Source organism: Myotis daubentonii, chromosome 7 (assembly GCF_963259705.1).
Source record: "Myotis daubentonii chromosome 7, mMyoDau2.1, whole genome shotgun sequence".
Taxonomy (NCBI): domain Eukaryota; kingdom Metazoa; phylum Chordata; class Mammalia; order Chiroptera; family Vespertilionidae; genus Myotis; species Myotis daubentonii.
The window spans coordinates 34,291,617-34,314,476 of NC_081846.1; the positions used below are offsets into that span (position 1 = coordinate 34,291,617).

The 22,860-nt window shown below is 46.1% G+C and overlaps 1 protein-coding gene across 9 annotated transcripts in view; it reads left to right on the top strand.

Moving 5' to 3' along the window:
• The window catches only part of AGAP1 (ArfGAP with GTPase domain, ankyrin repeat and PH domain 1), a 409,239-nt gene that overhangs the window by 276,800 nt on the left and 109,579 nt on the right, over window positions 1–22,860 (top strand). For 7 of the 9 annotated variants that reach the window (XM_059703631.1, XM_059703632.1, XM_059703634.1 and 4 more), the window contains one exon: window positions 13,106–13,264. The exons of the other annotated variants lie outside the window; for them this stretch is intronic. In XM_059703631.1, coding sequence (XP_059559614.1) covers window positions 13,106–13,264 — 159 coding nt within the window. The remainder of the gene's footprint in view (window positions 1–13,105; window positions 13,265–22,860) is intronic. 9 annotated transcript variants of the gene reach the window in all.

The following is a 22,860-nucleotide window of genomic DNA, read 5'->3' on the forward strand; positions in this document are numbered from 1 at the left end:
CAATGGGTATAAGCATTTATAAGGCTCTTGATTCATATTTCCAAATTAATTTCTAGAAAGGTTGCATATGCAGTGACCCTCCATCCATGAAGTGAGTGCCCATTTAACCCCCACACATTTGCTAATATTGCTATTTAAGTATCATTTTTAGACTCTCTGCCAATCTGATAAGCGATAAAAATACCCCATGCTTGGTGTATTTGGATTTCTTCAATTAGTAGTGAGGTTGAGCATCTCACATGTTTATTGGTCATACTTATTACTTACATTGTAGTTGTTTAGAGGTATCCCTTGCCCATTTTTGTACTGGGTGCTTGTTTTTCCTTATTGATATGTAAGAACTCTTGGTATAGTAAGGATATCAACACTTTATAATATTTCCCCAATTTCTTAGTTTTTTTATACCTCATGGTCTTATTTACATTTAGAGGTTACCCCTTTTTAATATATAATCAAGTCATGTCTTTTACTTCTCTGGTTTCTACTTAGAAAGCCTTCAATCATCTTGAATTCAGAACATAATTCATATATGTGTATTTCTGAGTTTTGTCATTGCAGTGTTTCTTTTTTTTAGACATATTCAACTTTTTATTATAAAAGTTTTCCAACATACTGAAGAGTTGAAATAATAGTATAACGAATGACTATATACCTTCCAGATCCTTTAAAAAAATTGTAATCACTAATCCACCTTTAATTTGTTTGAGTCTAGTATATGTGATAGGACATCTAATTAAACTTAATTCAAATAGGTAACTAACTGTTCTTTCTCTCTTTGGTGAATGTTTCCCTTCCCTCTTTATTCTATTGGCCCCCTTTATTGTAAACTAACTCATTTAATTAAATGAGCTCTGTGTCTGCGCTCAAGAATGTATTCCATTGATCTGCTATTCCCACATTGTCTGACCTGATGCAGATTCACCACACTGGCTTTATCCTCCAATTTTTCTTGGCTATTGCCATGCATTTGTTTTTTCCAATAAACTTCAGAATAACTTGAAACCCACTCCTTCCCCTTAAAAATAACCTCATGTGACTCCAATTGTCACTGCTTTTACCCTGTCAATTAATGGTGGAAAAACATTTTGACCACAGTTTCCTATCATGAAACTCAATTATTTCCCATTTTATTCAGATTTATTTTCTATCCCTTAGTAAAGTTAACACTTTTCTCATTTAGCTCCTATCTGTCTTGTTAATCCATTCTGTTAGTTTATAATTTTTGGTGAAATTATAACTACTATCGTCAGAAAGATTTAAGAGATTAGTTATTGTATCCATAAAATGAAACAAACAAAAGGTTGAAAAACCAAGGGGTTATTGAAAATTAAAGAAAAAAGATTGACTAGGTAAGTTAAATATTCTAAATAACATGGCTAACAACACTGTGGGGCATCTACGATATAACAGAAGAAAATATGCTAGCGGTGAGGAGGACATGCTGGGGCCTTCCCGTCTGAGGAGTCGGGCACGGAGATGGATGGGGGAGGAGGCTCTGTAAACGTAGAGAACAAATGAGGTAGGAGAAGAGGCGGGTTACCTACAAAGGAAGGGAATGATGGAATCTTCACCTCTAACAACACTACTGCGAGATCATGGAAGAGTTCCCGTCTAAGGATCAATAACTTTGAACCTGGAAGCCTATGCAATGGCAAACTATTATCAATCAAGTGTGAAAGTAGAAAAAAAGACTTTCAAAATTTTTTTTTATCTTTATTGAAAGTATTTCAGATATCCCCTTTTTTTTCCTCATTGACCCTTCGGCCACCCCACCCCTTGGGGGGCCTTCAACATGCTGTTGTCTATTCATGGGTTATTATGCACATAAGTTCTTTGGTTAATCTCCCCCCACACACACACACTTGTTAGATGACAGAGATATAGAACACTTCCCTCTCGGTGGCTTTTTTGGAAAAAATTACTTCAGCATCTACTCCAGAGGGAAAAAAAAGAAGAAAAAAGAGAAAAGGAGAAGAAGAATCCAAAAGATATTTATTTATTTGGGACTGTTGAATTTCCCTTCTCCATCTCGTCTTCCCCTTTCTCCAAGCTCACGCATTCAGAAAGACCATGTAGTATCTGCTGTTTCCGTTCCTCGGGCTCAGAACTGACAGTGCCTTTCTAATGGGAATCAATCCGAAGTCCATTTTAGAGAATCTCCCCACCTGTAACTTCAGGTACCCTCCAGAGAAGGCAGTCAGATGTCCAAGCAGTTTCTGACTGAGTTTTTGGCCGGCCACTCTGGCAGAATGATACCCTCATGTGACAGTTATTTTGACATTTAAGTAGAGAGCAGGAAAACACAACAGCCTCAGGAGTCAGAAAAACTAAATTGAATCCCACACCCCATCTTGGGACCTTGTGCAGTTGTCTCTCTGCACCAGCTTCCTCATCTTTAAAATGGGAAGATGGCACCACGTCTGTTCTTGGGAGGACCACACACCGGCCTCTCCAAAGCTTGGCCAAGGTGAGTGAGTGTCCATCAATCACAGCAGGGGTGCTCGTTGTTAATGAAGAAGAGGAAGGAGGACAGCAGAGCAGTTGTTTTTGAATTAATTTTTTAAACGCCGTAACGTCTGTGTATAAAGCCTCGTGTAGACACAAAGGGTTAGACTTAAAACCCATGCCCCCCAGCAGACAGCATTCCCCTAGGATGGCAGCGACCAGGGCAGGCAGGAGAAGTGTCCTTGGGGCTTTCTCAGGTCTCCACGAGGTCCAGCGCTCCAGGTCTGTGCATCCCCTCATCTCTGTTCCCGCGTCCTGATGGTGACATTGCGTTCCGAACTGACAGATACCTCCTTGTCCCTAAAGTGGGTCTTTGTTGGCTGTTTGCAACTGTGACTGTGTGTTTATCCTAACCAGATGGACGCTTTGTCACAGGAAACCTTTCCTCCTTCCCCACCTCTCCCCGCTTCAGGCCCCCAGTGGTTTCAGAACGGTACAGCCTTCAGGAGGGCTGAGGCTGCGTTTGCAGGGGTGGGGGCGGGATCTCGATGTGTTTTGAGTATTGAACTGCCGTTGACATCTAAAGTCTCAACCATGCTGTTTTCCTCCACACTTCAGTAATCAGGACATCCAGCAAACCCATAAAAAACCAAACTAATAGCATGAATATTCAGTGACCTAGAATACTAATTATTGTCATGAATATTAATGCGCTCGGACTTGCTTTTTCCTCTCCTCTTTCTCTCCCGTCCTCTTTCTCCCTCTCTCCCTCTCTCTTTTTTTCCACTTAGCCGGCTCTAAAGATGGGTCATAATGAGAGCATTTAAGAGGGAGCGCGCTCTCCGCCGTGACAGGGACTGGGTAATAAGGAGAGCTTGATTAACGCGGTGCACTTGGGGGAGAGATGAGAGGCTTCACGTGGGCCTGTTCGGGGGAGGCGATGAGGCACCGGCGGCTCTGTTGCTGCTCCCGGAGATTAATGAGGCCTAAGAGTGCATTAGGAACAGTGACAAAGGTTTCATCTAATGGGCTCAGTCATTTTTCCTTTGAGTGACAGACGCACAGAAGTAATTGGCTGTGCAGAATGGCAGCTCATTGGCGGTACTTAAGGATACATTATCCCCGTTGTGTGGCCCGCAGAGGCTGTTTATCAAAACTGCTCACACTGCAGACGCCGCGTCGCTAAGCTGCTGTTACAGTGGTAATAGCTATTAAAAAAAAAAAATAACGCAACATCCAAACCCGATCTGTGGTTGTCTCATAGAAACAAAGTTTTTCTTTGTTTAGTTTCAAATGGTCTAGAAAACATTTTAATAACTCCGGAGTCTGTTCCGTGTACCGATGGGCTGTGCATGTCCCCGTGTGTCTCCTGGTTTGTGGAGGCCCATGCCTCTCGCTCGTTAGAACCTCAGAACCTGGCCCCTCGCCCCGTTTCTGCCCGGCCCCCCGTTAATTTCCCACAATGGGGACTTTGTTTACAACATTGAATCCTCTGATGTATAAAGCGGGTGTGTTTGCTAAATGCTTTTCTAGCAGCTTGGTGGCACGCTTGCAAAGGAAAGCCTTCCTGGTGGTGAATTATTTGGCTGCAAAATAATCCAAAAATCAGTATCATATGATGGTAATCTGCTTTCATAAACCAGGTTTTATTGGAGTAGGTGTCAGTGGCTATTTAAAAAGTTTTTATTTTGGGCAGAGAAAATAAATGTTTTGTGAGGTTTCTCTTGGACTGAAATTTCAGGAAGTTAGGTTCATCTGAAATTCAGCTGCGGAGTCGCAGCGTCTTCAGCTTTTACGACAAATGCAATCTTACGGTCAGCTATTTCTGCTGCTACATCTCTCCCACTGAGATTTAGGCAAATTTGTTTTATATTGCTCCCATCATTAAATTGTAAGCTCTTTGAGGCATAGACCATTATTTCTCTTTCTTTGTTATCCTCTCCCAGTTTTGTGACCCAGCAATTATTTTTTAATTAAGTTAATATTTGTATCCAGTTCGACGTAAGGGATAGACGCTGAGGATGAGTGCCGTTTGCCTCCGTTCAGACAGCAGCCCCTCCGTTGCACCTTCTGTGGTCAGCATCGCCGGACACAGTGCCGGCACAAATCAAAACCACACTGTCCAGGTTAAGGAAACGCTAAAGGAGTGTTCTTCGCTGAAAGAACTGACAAGAGCACCTTGATCCTTAGTGATTCCAATTAAATGCATAAGAGGGGTGTTAGATACTGAGCTGTATGCATCTCTGTGAGAACAGAGTCCCTTTAAGTCAGTGAAAATTGCTTCAGAAACTTCTTTTTCCCTTTCAAAAAATGTATGTTTGGCCCTGAATATATGTTTGGCTCTGCTAAGTGGTTAGAGCATTGGCCCACACACCAGAGGGTTTGATTCCCAGTCAAGGGCATGTCCCTGGGTTTCGGGTTCGCTTCCTGCCTCCCTTGTTGAGGCGTGTGCGGGAAGCAGTCGATGTGTCTCTCTCACATCGATGTTTCACTCTCTCTCGCTTTCTCTCTCTCCCCTTCCCCCCTTCCCTCCCATTCTCTCTGAAAAGCAATGGTAAAAATATTCTCAGGTAAGGATTAACACAAAAAACAGAATAGTATGTTTGGTGAAGAAATAGTGTTTCAGGTGTTGGCATCATGCTTCATGGGCAGCGTGGGAAGAGCAGCCACAGGAGAGGTGGGCACTGAGATGGGGCTGTGGGAATAGTCCCAGCCGCCTCAGGGAGGTATCCAACCGCTGGCCGGGCTCGGCTGGAACCTGCGCCCTGGGAAAGCCCTTCTGCATGGAGTCAAGTCTGTGATTGGTCTGCTTGCTTCACTCCCGTACCCACATCAGTAGGAGAATTGATGGAGGAGAGCAGTCGTGGCATTCTGCTATCGCAGGCCTTGTGCCCAGTGCTTTGCCATTACCCGCCCACAGAGGAAGTCCATCTTTCTGGGGAACAGCTAGTGAGAGCTCACACCCCAGCGCATCCCGACCCACACACATGAAGCCCGCCTTCACGTCCTCACTATGGACGCAGGCGTTCCTCGGTGCTCTCACCCTACATGACTTCTGTACCTGCTCCCAAGAGATGATTCCATAAGGATTGGGAGAGAGAAGTTGAAGCGAGCTCTTCGGAGGGAGGGGCCCTGTGACCACCTTGGCTTCCTCCCTCAAAGGGATTAGATAATTCAGTAGGAGCCAGCAAAGCTCCCCTCAAAACAGTGCCGTCAAATAAAAATGAATTTTGTGCAAAACACACCTATTGCATTTGTCATAATAAAGGACGGACAGTGTTTTAAAGATAAAATGATCATGCATGGCAAAACTAAATAATTGAATTGATTTGTTGGGGGTATATAACCAAATAGGAGTCTAGAGGACAAGGTCTGGGCTCCTTGGACTTTGTTCTATTAGACATTATTACTTGAATGCCGTAATCGTGTTTTATTGCTTAAAAGAAAATCCTTAGTTTTATCCTCCTTTTGTGTAATGTTGTCATACCTTATTATTACTGTATTGCACACAAATTCATCCTTGCAACCCATACCAAGAAATGGATTGTACCTAAGTACTCAGAAGTGTTGCTGAGCTGACCCTGTACCATAGATGTTCAGAAATGCCACTGGGTGGCGAATGTTTGGGCTCACACAAAGTGAGGATGACTACAAGACTAAAACACAGACGTGAGGCAAACAACACGAGCAGCTTACACACCAAGAAACACCTTCGCGAGAAAAACATACATAAAACAGACTTCTTTAGATTGTAAAGTCAAACAAAATTAGCAACATCACCCTTTTCAACTTTTACTAAAAAATAGACTAAAGAGAAAAGGAAAACTCACTGTTGGTAAAATTAAAAACCATGAATACCTGCAGAGCCTTTGCAGTTTACAGGGTAGTTTATGTAATTGAAGCCTTACACCAACTACATGGGCATATTATTATCACCATTTCATTGTTATTATTTTCCATTTTACAAATTATGAACTGAACTGTTTTTCAGATGCCAAGTTCCATCTTTTTTAGTCCACTGGGCATTAAGAAAATTAATTAGAAGCATATATCATGAGTCAGAAAGATGCTAATGCTGTTTGACCCAATAATAACTCTTCTAGGATTCTATCCTAAGAAAAATATCTGAAAGTAGAAGATGTCCTTTGCAGTATTGTTTATAATAACGAGGCACTGGAAACAACCAAAACTATCCAGAAGAAAAAAAACAAACAGCAATATAAATTATCTACATTTAATCAGTAAGATGTTCTATACTATTTAAATTTATTATGATGATAATGGAACAACGTGGAAAATGGAAGGAAATGGAAAATATCAAAGAAGTATAATATAGCCCTTGCTGGTGGGCTCAGTGGTTAGAGTGTTGGCCCATGCACCAGAGGGTCTCAGTCAAGGGCACATACCTGGGCTGCAGGTTGGATAGCTGGCCCTGGTTGGGGTGGGTGCTGGAGGCAACTAATCAATGTGTCTCTCAAACATCAGTGTTTCTCTCTGCCTCCTCCCTTTCTACCACTCTCTAAAAATTTTTTTGAAAATTTTTTAAACGAAGTATAATATAAAATCACATCTTTTCCATAGTCATAAGAAAAATGAATGCTCTGTTTAATATAGAGACAACCTATTAGATGGAATTTTTGTAGACTTCTATCTCATTACTTTTATATCTGTATCATTTTGTAAGATAACCTTTAAGAAATTTATATGACAAAAGACTCCCATTTTTCCCCGTTGGCATCATAATTAGAATAGGGAGAAATCAGAATAAAAGAACTGTTTCCACATTTCAGGAAATAACAGTGCACTGTCTAGTTCCAGGATTTTAATTCTAAGCCTGGCCGCCGTATTGTATTTGGTAGTAATTACATTTCCCCTTACAACTGCGTCTTGAATCTGTACATCCCTTTTTTCTCTGGTAAACATGCTGTGGAAAATGTTTTACCAAAAAAAAATGCATTGTAGTCTGAGAAACACAAGATTTCTACTTCAGTAGACGTGTTGAAGGGCACTTTTACAAAACAAGTACCACATAAGGCAGAGTCCTGGATGCCTACGTCTTTAAGAAGAGATACTGAATGTGTCCCGGGACACAGTCCTCCTGGCCTGGAGTCCTGGTGGCCAGGAGGGAGGCCGATTTCCAGGGCAAACAGTGAGGCCAGTGGGCCCTGCTCAGGGCACTTAATTCATTTGGATCTCACTTTTTATGGTAGTGCTGTGAATCATATTCTTTTGGGGTCATAATTAGAGGATGGGACAGATGGTGAAGGCCTAGTTAGCAGTGATGTCCGGTAGAGAGGTCTACGCCATCCAGTCCTGATTCCGGCAAGCCTGGTTTCCCGGTTTCGTGCAGAGCAGGGCGTGGCGCGAATGTAGGTTTGCAAGCTAACCTCACACTCTGAGCTTGTACAGCATTGGAAGCTACGTGGGACTGGGCATGGACCTACAAAAGCAGTCATCTCCGTATGTTCCTAGGGGTGAGGCCTCCGAGGGGAGAAGGGAGTGTCTATCCATCATAGTCCTGTAGTTATGATTTTTTAAATTAAAGCTCCACAGTGGAAATAAATGCTTGTTTTACACTCACTTGCCCTTAGAGTCCTCAGTGGGTTTTTCTCCCCGAGTATCTCAATGTACATGAACTTCAGTATCACCTATCGCCGAGACTCACTGATCTTTTTCAGGCAATAAGTCAAATGCCAGGTATTGTTTCCTAGTTCAAGGTCATGTCTGGTTTGTGAAGATGGACCCAAATCAGACGGGGCATTAAGCAAAGTGTTGTATTTTAAAAGAAATGATTGTTGATGAGCCTTTACTTGAATGCTATGAAAAGCCTATTTCAGAGTCCTTTTTTTTTTTTTTTAAGTCTGAACAGGCTATTTTTAATATAATAATCCTATCGCTTAAAAGAGGAACACTGGCTTTGATGTCATTTGGTGGATGAAAACATTCTTGCTCAATAGAAAACCAGCATCTTCTTCATGCTCCTTTGAGATCAGTTCGGGCAACACACTGATGTGCATTCAGATATAAATGCCGTATTCACTTTGAAATGCAAATTGTTTAAAGAAAAATAGCATATGGTGGAGGTAAGTACCTTTTCAAATCAACTCGTACACTTCAGGGCTATGCGGAAAGCTAAAAGTATTCTTTGGGAAGAATCTGGGGCTTTTGACAGAAGGAAGCGGCTAATCAGGGCGGCCCAGTGCGCGCACACACACGCCCACATCAAGGGGATGGCCCTGGGCTGGGATTAGCATGGTAATTGGGCTGCCCCCTGCGAATCCGGCCAGCAGCCCCAGCTCCATGGGGTATCTGAGGAGACACTGTTGCTGAGCTCAGGAATGGGCCAGGAAGTCGGCCTGTGTATCACAGTAACACAGATCGATATGGGGCGTTGTGGGGGGGGGGGGGGAGGGAGACATATTGAGACAATACCAAAGAGGACCCGTTGTGATCTGCTTCCTATGGACACCAGTGTCTCAGACTTTGTAGGGCTGGGCCATTCTTGGGAGAAACTATCTCCGCCCGACATGACTCAACATCTCATACTTCCTGACCTAACCTCTGAATTCACAAGCCATTCAGGTGATCTTGTGGTGTTTTGTTTTATTTCTTTTTTTGGCGGGGTGAGGGGGGTGTTAAATGTTATTGATATAATGTACACAAAGAAAGTGCAAAATCCTAAGTTATAGCTAAGTAAGTATACAGGTGACCAGCCCACAGATCAGAAAGCAGCAGGTGGCCAACAGCTCAGGAAGCCCCTGTGGACCACCTCCTGCCGCTGCCCACACCTCCCCCCGAACACACACACTCGAGGGTGATGGCCCTCTGATTTCTCACTCTGCAGATGAGCTTTGCTTGCTGATCTGGAACCGTTGGATGGGAGCATAGCAGTTGGTGCTCTCTTACTTGTCTTCTTTTGCTCCACATCCTCTCTGGTCCTTTGTGGCCCGTGTCATGGTTAGTCCATTCTTGCTGGGTGTAACACTCCATCGTATGGATACACTAAGAGGTATCGGTGGTGGATGGACATTTCAGCCATTAAATACCACTGTGAACATTCTTGTACGTGTTCTCTGGTGGATGTGTTTATGCATGTCTGTATGGTTTTAGTTTGAAGGATATGAAATAAAAAGAGGAATCTTGAGTCCTGGCCCAGTGGCTCAGTTTGTTGGAGCGTCATCCCTTACACCAAAAAGCTTGCTGGCTTAATTCACATACCTAGGGTTGCAGATTTGATCCCTGGTCAGGGCACATACGGGAGGCAGTTGACCAATCTTTCTCTCATTGATGTCTCTCTATCTTTGTCTCTCTGTCTCTCTCTCCCTCCCTTCCTCCTCCACTTTAAAATACATCCTCAGGTGAGGGTGAATAAATAAATGCATAAATAAATAAGACTCTTGAGAGAGAAACATGGGCTGTTCTGTGAAGGCCTCCCATCAGTTGAGTCAGCTAGGAGAGCAGTGGGGTTGTCCTGGGGTAATGTAGCGTCCCCTCTTTCCATACTGTTCTGTATAGGGTGGGCCAATTCCAAAGTCTAGAGGGATCCACGAGTCTTTCCTGAGCTGTCCAGCAGGCATGATTCCCTGCTGCTCACACCTTCTCACGGCTCCTGTGGTCCTCACCTGGCATTTTGGCCACATGCAGACTTGTCTGGTACTTTCTACTGGACTAAATGTAGCTTCCGTAAGAACGGGACTCTGTCTCCTTCATTGTGCCCGTCCAGCAGGGGTTCAACGAGGTGAGACAAGGGAGTCCAGGAGGTCACTGTGAGGAGGTGGCAAGTACGGTGAGGTCTGACTTACCCTCCTTGCAGGGGAGCTGCCTGCCTGCCAGTTTCTGGGACTCTGAGACTCCTGGGTAAGGACAGGTGACAGTTCCTGGCAGCAGTAGCAGTGGCCAGAGAATCCGCATTGCCATGTTCCCCCAGGGGTGACGTCGGCACACTCAGCAGTTACTTCGCAGGAGAGGAGAGGACCTGCGGTCAGGAAACCTTGCTCTTTATAGTGGGACACGATCGGCATCGATTTGGGCCAGGCCGTTCCCAGCTTGCAATCCTACCGGTGTTTTGGTCTGTGACGCCAGCCCTGCTGACCCTCCGTACTTGTGATGCTAGTGTGGCTGGATAGCAAGAGCTCAGGTCTTTTGTTAAACGCACTTCTCACTAACCAGGGGTCAGAATTCCATTTAACTGGTCAATTTGAAGCTTCCATTCTTTATTGACTGTTGACAGCCACGTGGGTTCTAGACCCCCAGCTGTTCCGCCTGGCCCAGCATGGCGGCCGCCTGCAGCACAGGGAGAACCTGGCGGCATTTAGAACTGCATTTAGGCACCACTGTGTTCAGGTGGTCTTGATCTTGAAACCTTTCGCTCTCAGGAAGTCAGGCAAGTCATGGGCCTCTTTCACCAATGGGAACTCCAGCTCCTCCGCTTAGCTAATAACTATTCATGGGCAACGACTTCCCATTCGAGGAACATGGTAGCCCTAGGGAGCTTAGAGAATAATGTGGTTTTAGATGTAGCATCTCCCTTCGGTGCTCAGAAGTGAAAACTCCCTGGGTGGTATAGACAGGTCAGCATTGCCACATGCATCTAGATTTAAAAAACGAATTGATGGCAGTGTTACTTGACCAGGTAATTAGTAACCTTCATTCAGGAACAGAAATGAAATTACCCATGAGCCTTTGCTGGGCGCGTGCGCGCGTGCGTGTGCGTGTGCGTGTGTGTGTGTGTGTGTGTGTGTAAAAATAAGCATCAGAAATTCTGACATGAAATACTACATTTAGATTTTAAGTCTGTATAGTTTTTAAAATATTCACATGCCTGGCCATTGTGGCTCAGTGGTTGAATGTCAACCCATGAACCAGGAGGTCAGAGTTCGATTCCCAGTCAGGGCACATGCCCGGGTTGCAGGCTTGATCCCCAGTGTGGAATGTGCAGGAGGCAGCTGCTCTGTGATTCTCCCTCATCGTTGATGTTTCTATCTCTTTCTCCCTCTCCGTCTCTGAAATCAATAAAAATCTATTTTAAAAAAATTAAAATATTCACAAAACATTGGGGGTAGTTGGTTAAAATATTCACGAAACATTGGGGGTAGTTGGTTTGACTGATGGATTTCTCAAGTTGGTAGAAATGCCTCAAAGTGTGCCTGCTGGCCCGCGACTGCCTCCCTGGGTGGGGTGCTGCCCGGGCCTCCCTGGGCCAGCACGACGGCTTCACCTCATCACGTGCCCCTCTATGGATCACTGGTTTCCCTCCAATTTAAAACATGTCTCTATGTATTTACATTTATAGACAAGTACCTGGTTGTGTGTCTCCAAACTGTATATTGAAGGCAGAAACTATTTCTTTCCCCTTATACTTTTCTATTTTCAGTTTAACAGTTATATTTCTGTATCATTACAGTGGCTTAGTGGTGGGTGACAGTCCGAGCTCAGGGACTGGCTTAGCAGTGGGTCCCGGCTTGTGTGTACCCTCTCATTGTTGTTTTCCCAGTTCTCTTTGCTACCTTTTGATTTAACTCTCATCCACTCTAACAATGTTAGCAGTGTCCTGACGCCTTGGTCTGCAAGGAAGTCTGTGGAAATGGAAGGGGTCTGGGGGCCCCAGGAGGGGTTTGGGAGGAGCCTCTTCCCAAAATCAACTCTGATTAGTGGGTGTGGGGATCAGCACCCCCCAGGGGAAGAGAAGGCCCAAACCACACCTTTTCATTCAGGAGGTTTTGTTGTTTTTTCAAAACAATTTAAAACTTAATTGGTTCTAAAGTAAAACAGTTGGAGGATGGGGGTGGGTACACAGTGCAATATCCAGATCTTGTATCATAGAAATGTACACTTGAAACCTATATGATCCTATTAACCAATGTCACCCCAATAAATCTAATAAAAATATTTTAAAAAAATAAAACAATTGGAGGAAAATGTAAAAAAGAAACCCAATCCTTTGAAGCTCTACACATAGAGCTAACAAGCTCACTAGCAGCAAGGTGTGGTCGGTGGGGTGGTAGAGAAAGGCATGGAACCTAAAAGTAGGGTCACCAGAAAGTGATTCATTTTGAAGTGGAGCAACTAATGCAGATCCCTAAGTTATAATGGAAACTTTCTCATCACCCTCCATGTGCGCCATGGAGCGGCTAAGGTTGTTTTTCCTCTGACTCGTCTTTTCAAGGTCAAGGGTAAACTCGCCTGGTTTCCTTGCACATGCATCCAGGAACTTTGGTTTGTGTTGATTGTCAAGTATATCTTCACTGTGGACACAATTCTCTGGCACCAAAACTGACTCCCGTTTGGCGGTCATTACCACACGGCAGCTCCTGTAGGGCCCTCCTTGCTGGCTTTTTCCTAAAGGAGGTCGCCTGTCTGCACCTGGGCTCCATCTAGAGACGGTTGTGCCGGGTGTCTTTGTGTGGGATTGTTTCGGGCGCAGTCATCTGAGGCATTAGCCCCTCACCATGCTTTGCCAAGCACCCAAGACTCACTGCACCCTCTCGTTCCTCTGAATACATACTGTTTTGTGTGAAGCTTCCGCCTCCACGTAAGCAGGACGACAGCTCTCTCATCGCCAGGGCCCACTGTGCGCAGGTGCGCAGGCCCCTTAGACTAACTGGAGCTGGCTTCTGGGTCTGCAGTCCACAGCGTGTTCACCCGACTTGTTTATTCCTAGGGAATGTCACTAGTGCATCTGGGTCTCAGATGGCCAGCGGCATCAGCCTGGGCTCCTTCAACAGCCGACCGGACGGCATGCAGCAGCGGTCCTACTCTGTCTCCAGTGCCGACCAGTGGAGTGAGGCTACGGTCATTGCAAACTCGGCCATCAGCAGTGGTAAGAGAGGACGCGGCCCCACGGACCCGCGGCCACCTCACGGCCCTCGGTTGTAGGCCAGGGGCTGGACTCGGTGCCCTGAGCTCTCCGCATTCCGCTCTGTAGCAGCACGTGGGGCAACATGTCGGCCCCGCACGTCTAGTCTTCCTTGATGGGCTGTGTTGCCCATTCAGCTCATTTGTTCCTCTTTGATTCAGGGAGGTGTAGCTGTTCATATCCACTTGACAGATTGGGAAAATGAGGCCGCAGGCAGACAGGGCAAGCAGCTTACTGAGGCTCACGTGACGGCAGAGCTGAGAGATAACGGCAGACTTCATGCCCTGGATCTCACTTTCTGCACTCGGCTCCCTCCATCAGTGCTCCTTTTGTATGTTTAGGGAGGTTTCCATCAAAGGAAAATGCACAAGTCATTCTCCAATATTCCCAGTGCATCCTGGAAATCTTGGAGCGTCTCCCCCTTTTCTGTGGGCCCAGCTATTTGGGAAACACATGCACTGCCCTGATGGGTGTGCGCCAATCAAGTCCTGCAGCGTCGGGCTGCTGGCTTCCTGCATCCGCTCTGCCTGTGGCATTTTGCCTGTGGCCTGCTCACTGGTGTTTAAGGAATTCCCACCGTTGTATGTCATCTATCAGACAGGGCTTTCGAGTAATTTTAGCATAATTTGTTCTAATTAAAAGATTCTGCGTCAGGTCTTCCCTGTAGACCCACCAGCTGCTGCTGCAGGTAAACACCATCCATATTCTGGTGAGTCCACACCAGGCCTTAAAGGAAGACGTCCCCGGATCCAGCAAGGAGGACATGGGGAGTCCGTAAAGGCCGCTCCCGGGAGGCCGTGGCAGGGAGGGCCTGGACAGGCGGCGGCTTGGTTTTGGAGTGGAACGTCCCTGAGCCAGCACCCAGCTCTGGCGCTGCAGGAGAGGACAGGGGTGGCCTTCACCCTGCGAAGGGGCTCTTCCAAGCTCTCTGCTTTCGTCTGAGATCATGACTGTCCCTTGAGAGCCCTGATGCGCAGGATCCTCCTCATTGTAAATGACTCCCTTGTGATGGGGCACTTGCATTCCCAGCCATCACCTGCCCGAGAGGCCTGGGGGCCTTCCTGTGTCACACATCAGCGCCACTGTCATTGCCCCACCTGCCACCCAGGAGGCCGAGGGAGGCCCCTCACCTCCGTGAGCCTCTGCATTCACACTGCGGCCTGGGGGGGAGGCCCCTCACCTCCGTGAGCCTCTGCATTCACACTGCGGCCTGGGGGTCCTTCCCCCCTTTGCGTTGTTGCGAGGTGCGCAGCACAACACCTGTTTGCGTCTTCCGTACTGAGCATCTTCTATTGTTATAGGTGTTACTTATCCTAAAAGGAGCAGGCAGCTCACGGATTTAATTATTGAATTATCAGATACTTGGAAAATGCATTGATTTTTTTCATTTAGTGTTAGTATTACTAGCTGATTGGGGTTATGCTGTCACCACCTTCCGTGGAGGTGGCTTGCACCTTGGAGGGTGGGAGGAACTCTTAACCCATGTCCCCCCCCCCCCCCAACCCCGCCTTCTAGTCACCAACACTGCCTGGTTGTAGAGGGACAGTTTTAGGTTCTGCCCCCTAGGTGCTGTGGGAATCACAGAAAAAAAATCCAGAAATACCACAGAAGTCTTATTCTTACAGTTATTCCCCATTGGGAAGAAGGAAGGTTAGAAAAACAAATTTCTAAAAAAGGGCATCACCCCCAATCTTTGCCTTCCCTACATTCAGAATATTTTTATAGAAAAGATGTTGGAAGCAGCACATTAATCTAAAATCCAATCTATTTGGGCTTCCGCACAGTTCTTTCCTGGACAAAGGCTCACTGGCTTGCGTCCCTCGCCTTCATAGCTCTGTGCCTGGCTGCACCTATGTGCCATGGGCTGTGCCACCAAACCCTGAAAGGACGCTATTTCCTGACCTTGGTGTGGTTGGAAGTTTCTTCCCACAGAAGTTGTTCGCACACGTATTTATAAAACACCTGTAGGAGAGCAAGGTCACCTGTGTAAGAATGCTGTTTCTAATTTGCAGAGTGATCTCTCATATATTAATGCCCTGGGGTCACCTTTCTTAATTCATGTAGTATGTTTGCTAAAGACTAGTTAGGCTCCCCAATGTTAGGGAGCAAGGAGATGAGAAACCCAAGTCTGTGCCTGGTACCAGCCTGCTGTGGGATGTGGATGGGGAACTTGAGAGGAAGCCTGTTGAAATGGTGCCGGTAGAGTTAATCAAGGAAAACTAACCAAAGAGCATCAAACTTGAGCGAAGCTTCAAGAACCAGGCGGGCTTTTTTGTGCAAAGCCACAGGAGGAAGTTATTATAAGCACTGAGGCAATTTGGACAAAGACTTGGAGCGGAGGCCCCAGGAGGTGGGAGAAGCGAGGAGCTACAGTAAAATGAGAGTGTGAGCCGGACAGCAGCAGGAGAGCCGAGAGGAGAGGGGTGAGCAATGAGAGCCCCAAACATCGTCTTGTAACTGACAGCTGACATTTTAAATAGAAAAATCCAGTGATACCACAGTGGTAGTAATAGAAGCTAATATTATTGAGGCTTTCCTGTGGATGATGTCATTTGATCCTCAGGGAGTAGACACCTGCAGGCTCCTTTTACTGGTGGGGAGATAGGTACCTAAGAATTCAGCATCACTTGTCCAAAGTCACACCCGCATAAGGGCAGGGGTGCAAATTCAGGTGGCCTCTTTCCAGACCTTAGCTCCACCTCACGGAGCAACTCTCCGTGTGCTTCCTAGACAGGCGGCAGCAGCGCCCCCTGGGCGACAGACTGGAAATGCAGGTCCTTAGGTCCCATCCAGACTGAATTTAAAATGGGAGGGGCTCTCTGACCTGTGTGGGAACAAGCCCTCCGTGCACTGATGCTGCCTGCTAAGGTTTGAGAACCACCCTCTCAATCAGGGGTGGGGAACCTTTCTTCTGCCAGGGGCCATTTGGATATTTATAACATTTTTTATGGGTCATACAGAATTACCGACTTAAAAATTAGCCTGCTCTATTTGGTCAAACAATTAACTCACTCCTAGCGCCTTAGCAGGGCCAGACCAAATGATTTTGTGAGCCTTATATGGCACGCGGGCCGGACATTCCCCGCCCCTGCTCTAAATCCTGCTTTTCAAATGGTCATAGGCAGCCCTTGGAAATTAACTAGAAAAGCGGGGTCCCAGGCTCCCCCAAGATTTACTGGATCAGAACAGCATGTTACCAAGCCCCATAGGTGATTCCGGGCCACCTGGGGGTTGAGAAGCCCTGTCTGTCTGCGGTGAGGGTATCTATCGTCCTGGCCTCCTGATGGCACCGTCCCTGCCTTCATGAGTCGCCAAGGGGCCAGACCTGAGCCACTGTTAATGAATGTCCAGGCACAGGATCTGACGAACGACTTCAAGAAAACGCATTTATGAATGGACTGCAAGACCTCAACTTGGGCACCAACACTCCCTTCCGTGCTTGGAAAATAATCACAAAAGACACAAGCAGGACGGAGAGCTTTCTGCCACGCTCTTCCTTTGTAAGTGGCAGTTGATACAAACCCCACCCTCTCTCTCTCTCTGTTTTTTTTATTTATTTTTTAATCGTTTTTATCTTTTTCCCCTTAGTCTTCAGTTTGGATGTTGGAGTCATAAAAAGCCTACACTGTGCTAGCAGCAGGGACAGGAGAAGCTAAGCAGCTTTTGAATTCAAATGCCCATGAATCAGTGAATATGCTTCTATTGTAAAACATCATCATAATAACAACATTGGGATGCATTTTTCTCTGCTCCGTGGTCCACACTGAATTAAGACTTTGGCTCCAGAGAACTTTGCCAAGTCCTCCCCACTCAGGCTCAGGTACCCCGGGGGTCTGTCTTGTAAGCAGCTGTGAGCAGCTCATAATGAGGGCGATCACTTTGTAGTGCGCAGAGCACAAAAGAGGAGGCTCTGGGTAAGCGAGGGGGGGACGAAAGGAGGAATCGGCTCTGTGCGCCGCACTGCTTTATGACTATTGCTGTTGTGAGGCTTTGCATTTAAGTACCTGAGGTTTAAAATTAAATGTCTGATGTAATTTGGCGTTGCTAACATGAGACCTGCATCTGCCCTCCGAGAAAACCCAGACAGCTCCGTTCAGGGTTTCAAATTGGCGTCTGCGGGCTCGCAGGCAGCGCGGAGGACGGGGTCCCCCGCCACCGAGCGCCGCGTGCTGCTCGGCGTAATTTTTTAAATGCAGAAACATATTCATCTTGGGCTTCTGCATTGAAAAAGGCTGTTCCCATAGTCCATGAAAAATTAATTTTTTTACATTTTTCCTCACTCTCCTAAGTGTTTGACAGAAGTAATTTTTGCAGCGAGAGGGAATAAAAACTGGTGGCTGTAAATTCCTGTCCTGGAACCCCTTGTGCAGATTCTTTATGGACCCGGAATTGATCTACATGTCAGAGCCTGTTGTGGTTCAAACTGTTTATCACCGTAATGGCCGGAGTGCGCCCGGGAACACCAACTTATAATCCCGGGTGAAAGAAATCGGTGTTTGCAGTCAATGAGGGGCAGCTGAGCTTTATTGATAGGTTCAGAGCAATTATCTCTGCAGCAGCTATTGGCTGAGGGTTTTCTTGAATCTTATTGGGAGCGTGTGATTTTTTTTTATTATTAATCACTTTTTCTGTAGGTGATTTTCTCTAGAAGCACTAGCCCAGAGTTAGCTTTGCTTGTGCAGCAGGGCACCCCTGGGGTCATCTGTAGCACACCTGGCTGTCATAGCATTCCAAGGCAGTGCTTCTCAACCTTGGCTGCATATTAGAATCACCTGGGAATCTTTTTAAAATCCTGATTTCCAGAGGATGAGGCCCAGAAATCGGGATTTTAAAAAGATTCCCAGGTGATTCTAATGTGCAGCCAAGGTTGAGAACCACTGCTCCAAGGCAAAATGCCGGTTAGATGCATCACACCTGCGCTGCGGCCCCATGGGGGGGGGGGGGGGGGGGGACTCTGTGAGTACCAGCCTTGGCCCCAGGGCCTCAACTGTTGCTGTTGCCGTGGCAGCCAGGCGTCCCCGCCTCCTGACTGGCAGGTTGTTCTGCTGGCTCCACCCCTCCGCCGATTGCTTCATTCCAACTGTTCATCTTCCACACTGACTGGCCATCACCGCCAATATATCGCATTGCTTCAAGTGACTCTCACGCAGCCCGCCTCCGCCTGGCCCTCGTCCAGCCTTGTCAGCATCAAGTATAAAACCGTATCCATCTCGCTCCTCTCCAGGGAAGATGTGTGCGCGCTCACACGCATTTCCTCCTGACCCTTTCATCTCGTGTCTTCCCGTCAGAATCTGTGGTTACCAGACAATGGTTTGTGACGCTGAAGCATTTGAGCTGTTGCTAACGTTGACATATTGTTTCCCACTCTGAGCATGCTTTTGTGTGGCTGTTTTAATGACAGGCTAGAAACACAGGTTTCCACTTTGGCACTCACTGTTGTTTCTCCCTCCCCATGGAGCCAGCACGTGTTTCAGCTATGGGTCCCCAGGCTGCTGTCAGTTCATCAGTTTTTGCTTTTACATTTGAGCGCTTTTTTCTCCTTGGATAGTATGCTGGCAATTTTAGTATGTGACCAGCAGGTGGTGGTAGTGTGACCCTCGCCAGGAGGCTTGCTATGTAGGAGGGTTTTAATGAGGGGAAAGAGGAACCCCCACACGGACTGCCTTTGTTGTTATCTGCCTCTGTGGCAGGAGCTCGGCTTCTAACTCTCATTTCCCGAGAAGCATTATCCCTGTTGATCACTGAGGTAAGAGGCTGAGAAACTTAAGACCACACTCCTAATAAGTAGTTAGAATTCAAACCCAGGTCTTTCTGATTTCAAAGTTTATCTTTTATGCTCTGCGTAAAAGAAATGAAGACTTAACACGAAAACACTGTATTTTAAGAATTTGATTACCTTTTTGTAGAGCTTGCTTTTCAAGGAACTATAATATAGATAGACATTTCCCTCGTCTCGCTTATCCTGAACTTTTCCTTTATCACCGGTTCCCCCCAAATCTTGGCCGGCGCGTTCAGAACCCACTCCCTGGGGTTTGTCATCAACCTTCCGCTTAGCTCAGTGTTAAAGGGCCCGTGGGCTCTCATCTCTCAGCGCTGGGCACTCCCTGTCTCAGCCGCGGCGTCTGTTCCTCGCCAGCTAGTCGCCTAATTAAAGGGATGACCCCGGCCCCTTCTCTGCTCAGAGCCTGCTTTCCTTTCTCCGCATGCCGCCAAGGAGACAGCAGGAGCTTCCTGGGGTACCTGGCTGCAGGGGGTAAGGGTATGTTTTTCTTCCTCCCAATCAGGCTTTGTACTTTGTACTTTGCCTCCTTAGTTCCTTCCTATCAGCTATTTCTAGCAGCAGGTGCTGACCAGGGGAACTGCTGCCCTCCACATCAGAACGGGGAGCAGTGCGTTTCATGCCTGAAGGCCAGCCATTCTCATTTTCCCTGGCAGAGTCTAGAAATCCTTTTAAACAGATGGTGGAGAAGGATACTGCTGCCAATTGCTGTAACACCTGGACCACATCGCTCAGCCCCTCTGGCCCTCCGTATCTTCATCTAGACCAGTGGCTACATGCCCCTTCCCCAGGACATTTGATGGTATCTCAGATGTTCTTGGATTATCACAGCTGGGAGGGGAGGGGGCATGCTACTACAATCTTGTGGGAAGAAGGCGGAGAGGCTTTTAAATAATCTACAGAGTGCAGGATGGCGCCTCCCAGCAAAGAGTGATCCGGCCCCAAGTGCCAGCAGTGCCGAGGTCCTGAAGCCCTGATCCAGGCGATGGCGGCTCCGGCTCTGTGGTCTTCTACCCACTTTCCCAGACTTCCTTTTCTTCTCTCTTTTTTTTTTTTTAAAAATGTTGTATAATTTTTTAAAAAATATATTTTATTGATTTTTTACAGAGAGGAAGGGAGAGAGATAGAGAGTCAGAAACATCGATGAGAGAGAAACATCGATCAGCTGCCTCCTGCACATCCCCCACAGGGGACGTGCCCGCAACCCAGGCACATGCCCCTGACAGGAATCGAGCCCGGGACCCTTCAATCCGCAAGCCGACGCTCCATCCACTGAGCCAAACCTGTTTCGGCTTCTTCTCACTTTCATGGAGACCTGGCTTACACTGTCCGCCTGCTCATCTCCTCCCCAATCAGAAGGGGTCGCCCTGCCCCCACTTTCTACCCTACTACCCTGTGTTGTCTGTCTTCACTAGAACCTCCCTAAAGAGGAATGGGCTGCGTGGTGATGACTGGCGTGGTGGGCCGTTTTAAGTGATAAAGTTCTTTGCATTTTTCAGGTTAAGTCTTTTTTATAATAAAATGCTTTGGTGGTGCGCCAGGATCTGTTTCCCAGCATACTTGGTGCCCCTGAGACAAAGCATGTGGACTGGGATGGATACAGCTTCCAGCACCCACAGGGGGCCATCACAAGCATGTTGAGCATGTTTAAAATAATGACTAGAGTTTAAAACTGAGTTTCCTACCTTAGATTATCTCAACCCGTTTCAGAGTCGTCAGTAAAACCGTGCTAAGTTCAATAGGGATGATCTAATTAGGTGCATTTCCCAGCAGTTATTTTATTTCATTTTTTCCACAACTATGTGGACCACCTGCTGTGTGGCACCCATGGCCCTGGCCGCGTTCCCAGCCTCTAGAGGGGAAGGAGGAATGACAATCCGTAAACAGGTTGAAATATAGGTACTTTGTCCGGCGGAGACAAGTGAAATGAGGGTGAGCGCTGGCTCAGACACTCATGTTTGCATTCTGAAACCGAGACTGGCTGGAATGTGTGAATTACCAAGCTTTGTCCCAGCTGAGACTGTAACATGTGTAGTAGGCATGTTATCACGGGCAGTGGTGCCTGGGTATACTTGGAAGTGGCCCCAGAGAAGACAGGCACTATTTGGGCCATAAAATGCTGTAAGAGCTCAGAGGCTGGAGGGCATGTGCTTCGCTCAGGTCCTCAACATAGGAATCAAATAATTACTTAAGAAAAGTCAATCATACTGTCAGAGCCTTTACAACAGCGGTTCTCATCCTGTGGGTCGCGACCCCTTTGGCGGTCGAATGACCCTTTCACAGGGGTCGCCTAAGACCATCCTGCATATCAGATATTTACATTACGATTCATAACAGTAGCAACATTACAGTTATGAAGTAGCAACGAAAAGAATTTTATGGTTGGGTCACAACATGAGGAACTGTATTTAAAGGGCCAGAAGGTTGAGAACCACTGCTTTACACTTTCTCCTCACTTCCTATTACAGAATTTATAAATACATGCAGAAAGGGAAAGGCCTAAACGACTTAACATTTTCAGGTACCAGGAAGAAAGGAATAGAAGTGAGGGTGGGGGAGGAGGGGTTCTGGAAATGCAAGTAAGAGAGAGAGAGAGAGAGAGAGAGAGAGAGAGAGAGAGAGAGAGAGAATGAATGGATACAGCTGACAGCCAGCTTTGTAGTGGTTGGTCAGAGTTATCCTCAAACGCTCTGTGCATTTTCTCTATCAGTGTCTGTATATTACCTTGGTTTTACATCCTTAAACTTCTTCCCATGAATATATCTTTCATTACATCTTTGCTTTACTATCTGACAGATAAGATTATTAACAAAAAGCGATATTAATATTAATTATACAATGATACTAAAATTTTTATATCATGGAGAAACAGATGGTTATTTTAAATGACCTAAAATTTTACTCTTTTATATGAAGAAACAGTTAAACATATTTAGTTATAAATGCTATTTTAATTGCGACATTATTTCTGCCGTGGGACTTTAAAATCTTATTACAGTGGCATGGCAGTGTTTCCATGTATATTTCAGTGTCTCTTAAAATGTGCACGTATTTACAAGAAAACAATTATAATTACATCTAAAACACAGTTTGGGGGCTTAATATTATTGATAAGTATGTCATACATTTCCCACACTGATCTTTCTATTTGGCTGTAGTTCAAAAATTCAGGTCTAGCCCTGACTGGGCAGCTCAGTTAGTTAGAGTATTGCTCCAATGCACCCAGGTTTGATCCCTGGTTAGGGTACGTACAGGAGTCAACCAATTAATGCATGAATAGGTGGAACAACAAATCGATGTTTCTCTCTCTCTTCCCCTCCCTCTTTCTCTCCCCCTCGCCCCCCCCTTACTCTCACTTTAAAAAAAATCAATAAATTTAAAAACAAAAACAGAAGAATTCAGGTCTTATATGAGGGTTGCTCTCTGCAGCATTTGACCACGGTAACAGCCCTGTCGGTTATCTTTTCCAGTGGGCACTGTTTTCTCATCGTATTTGTCAGTAAATCGTTCCTAGCTGGACTCTGAAATTATCACTGGAATAAGTATTACTACACTAGAAATATTTCCTATGTATAGTATAGTTAGAAAACACAGTTGCTTCCTGCATTTCACAATTTTAAGCTTGGTTGTCTGAGATTGGAAACGCTACTTTCCAACAGCTGTTGATCCTCCATTCATTTCACATCAAAAATGGCATTAATGCAAAAGGAAAACAAGCACTTCCACTCTCCAAACAGCACCTGGGCGTCTTCTGACTTGCTTTTCTTGGACATCAGCACGT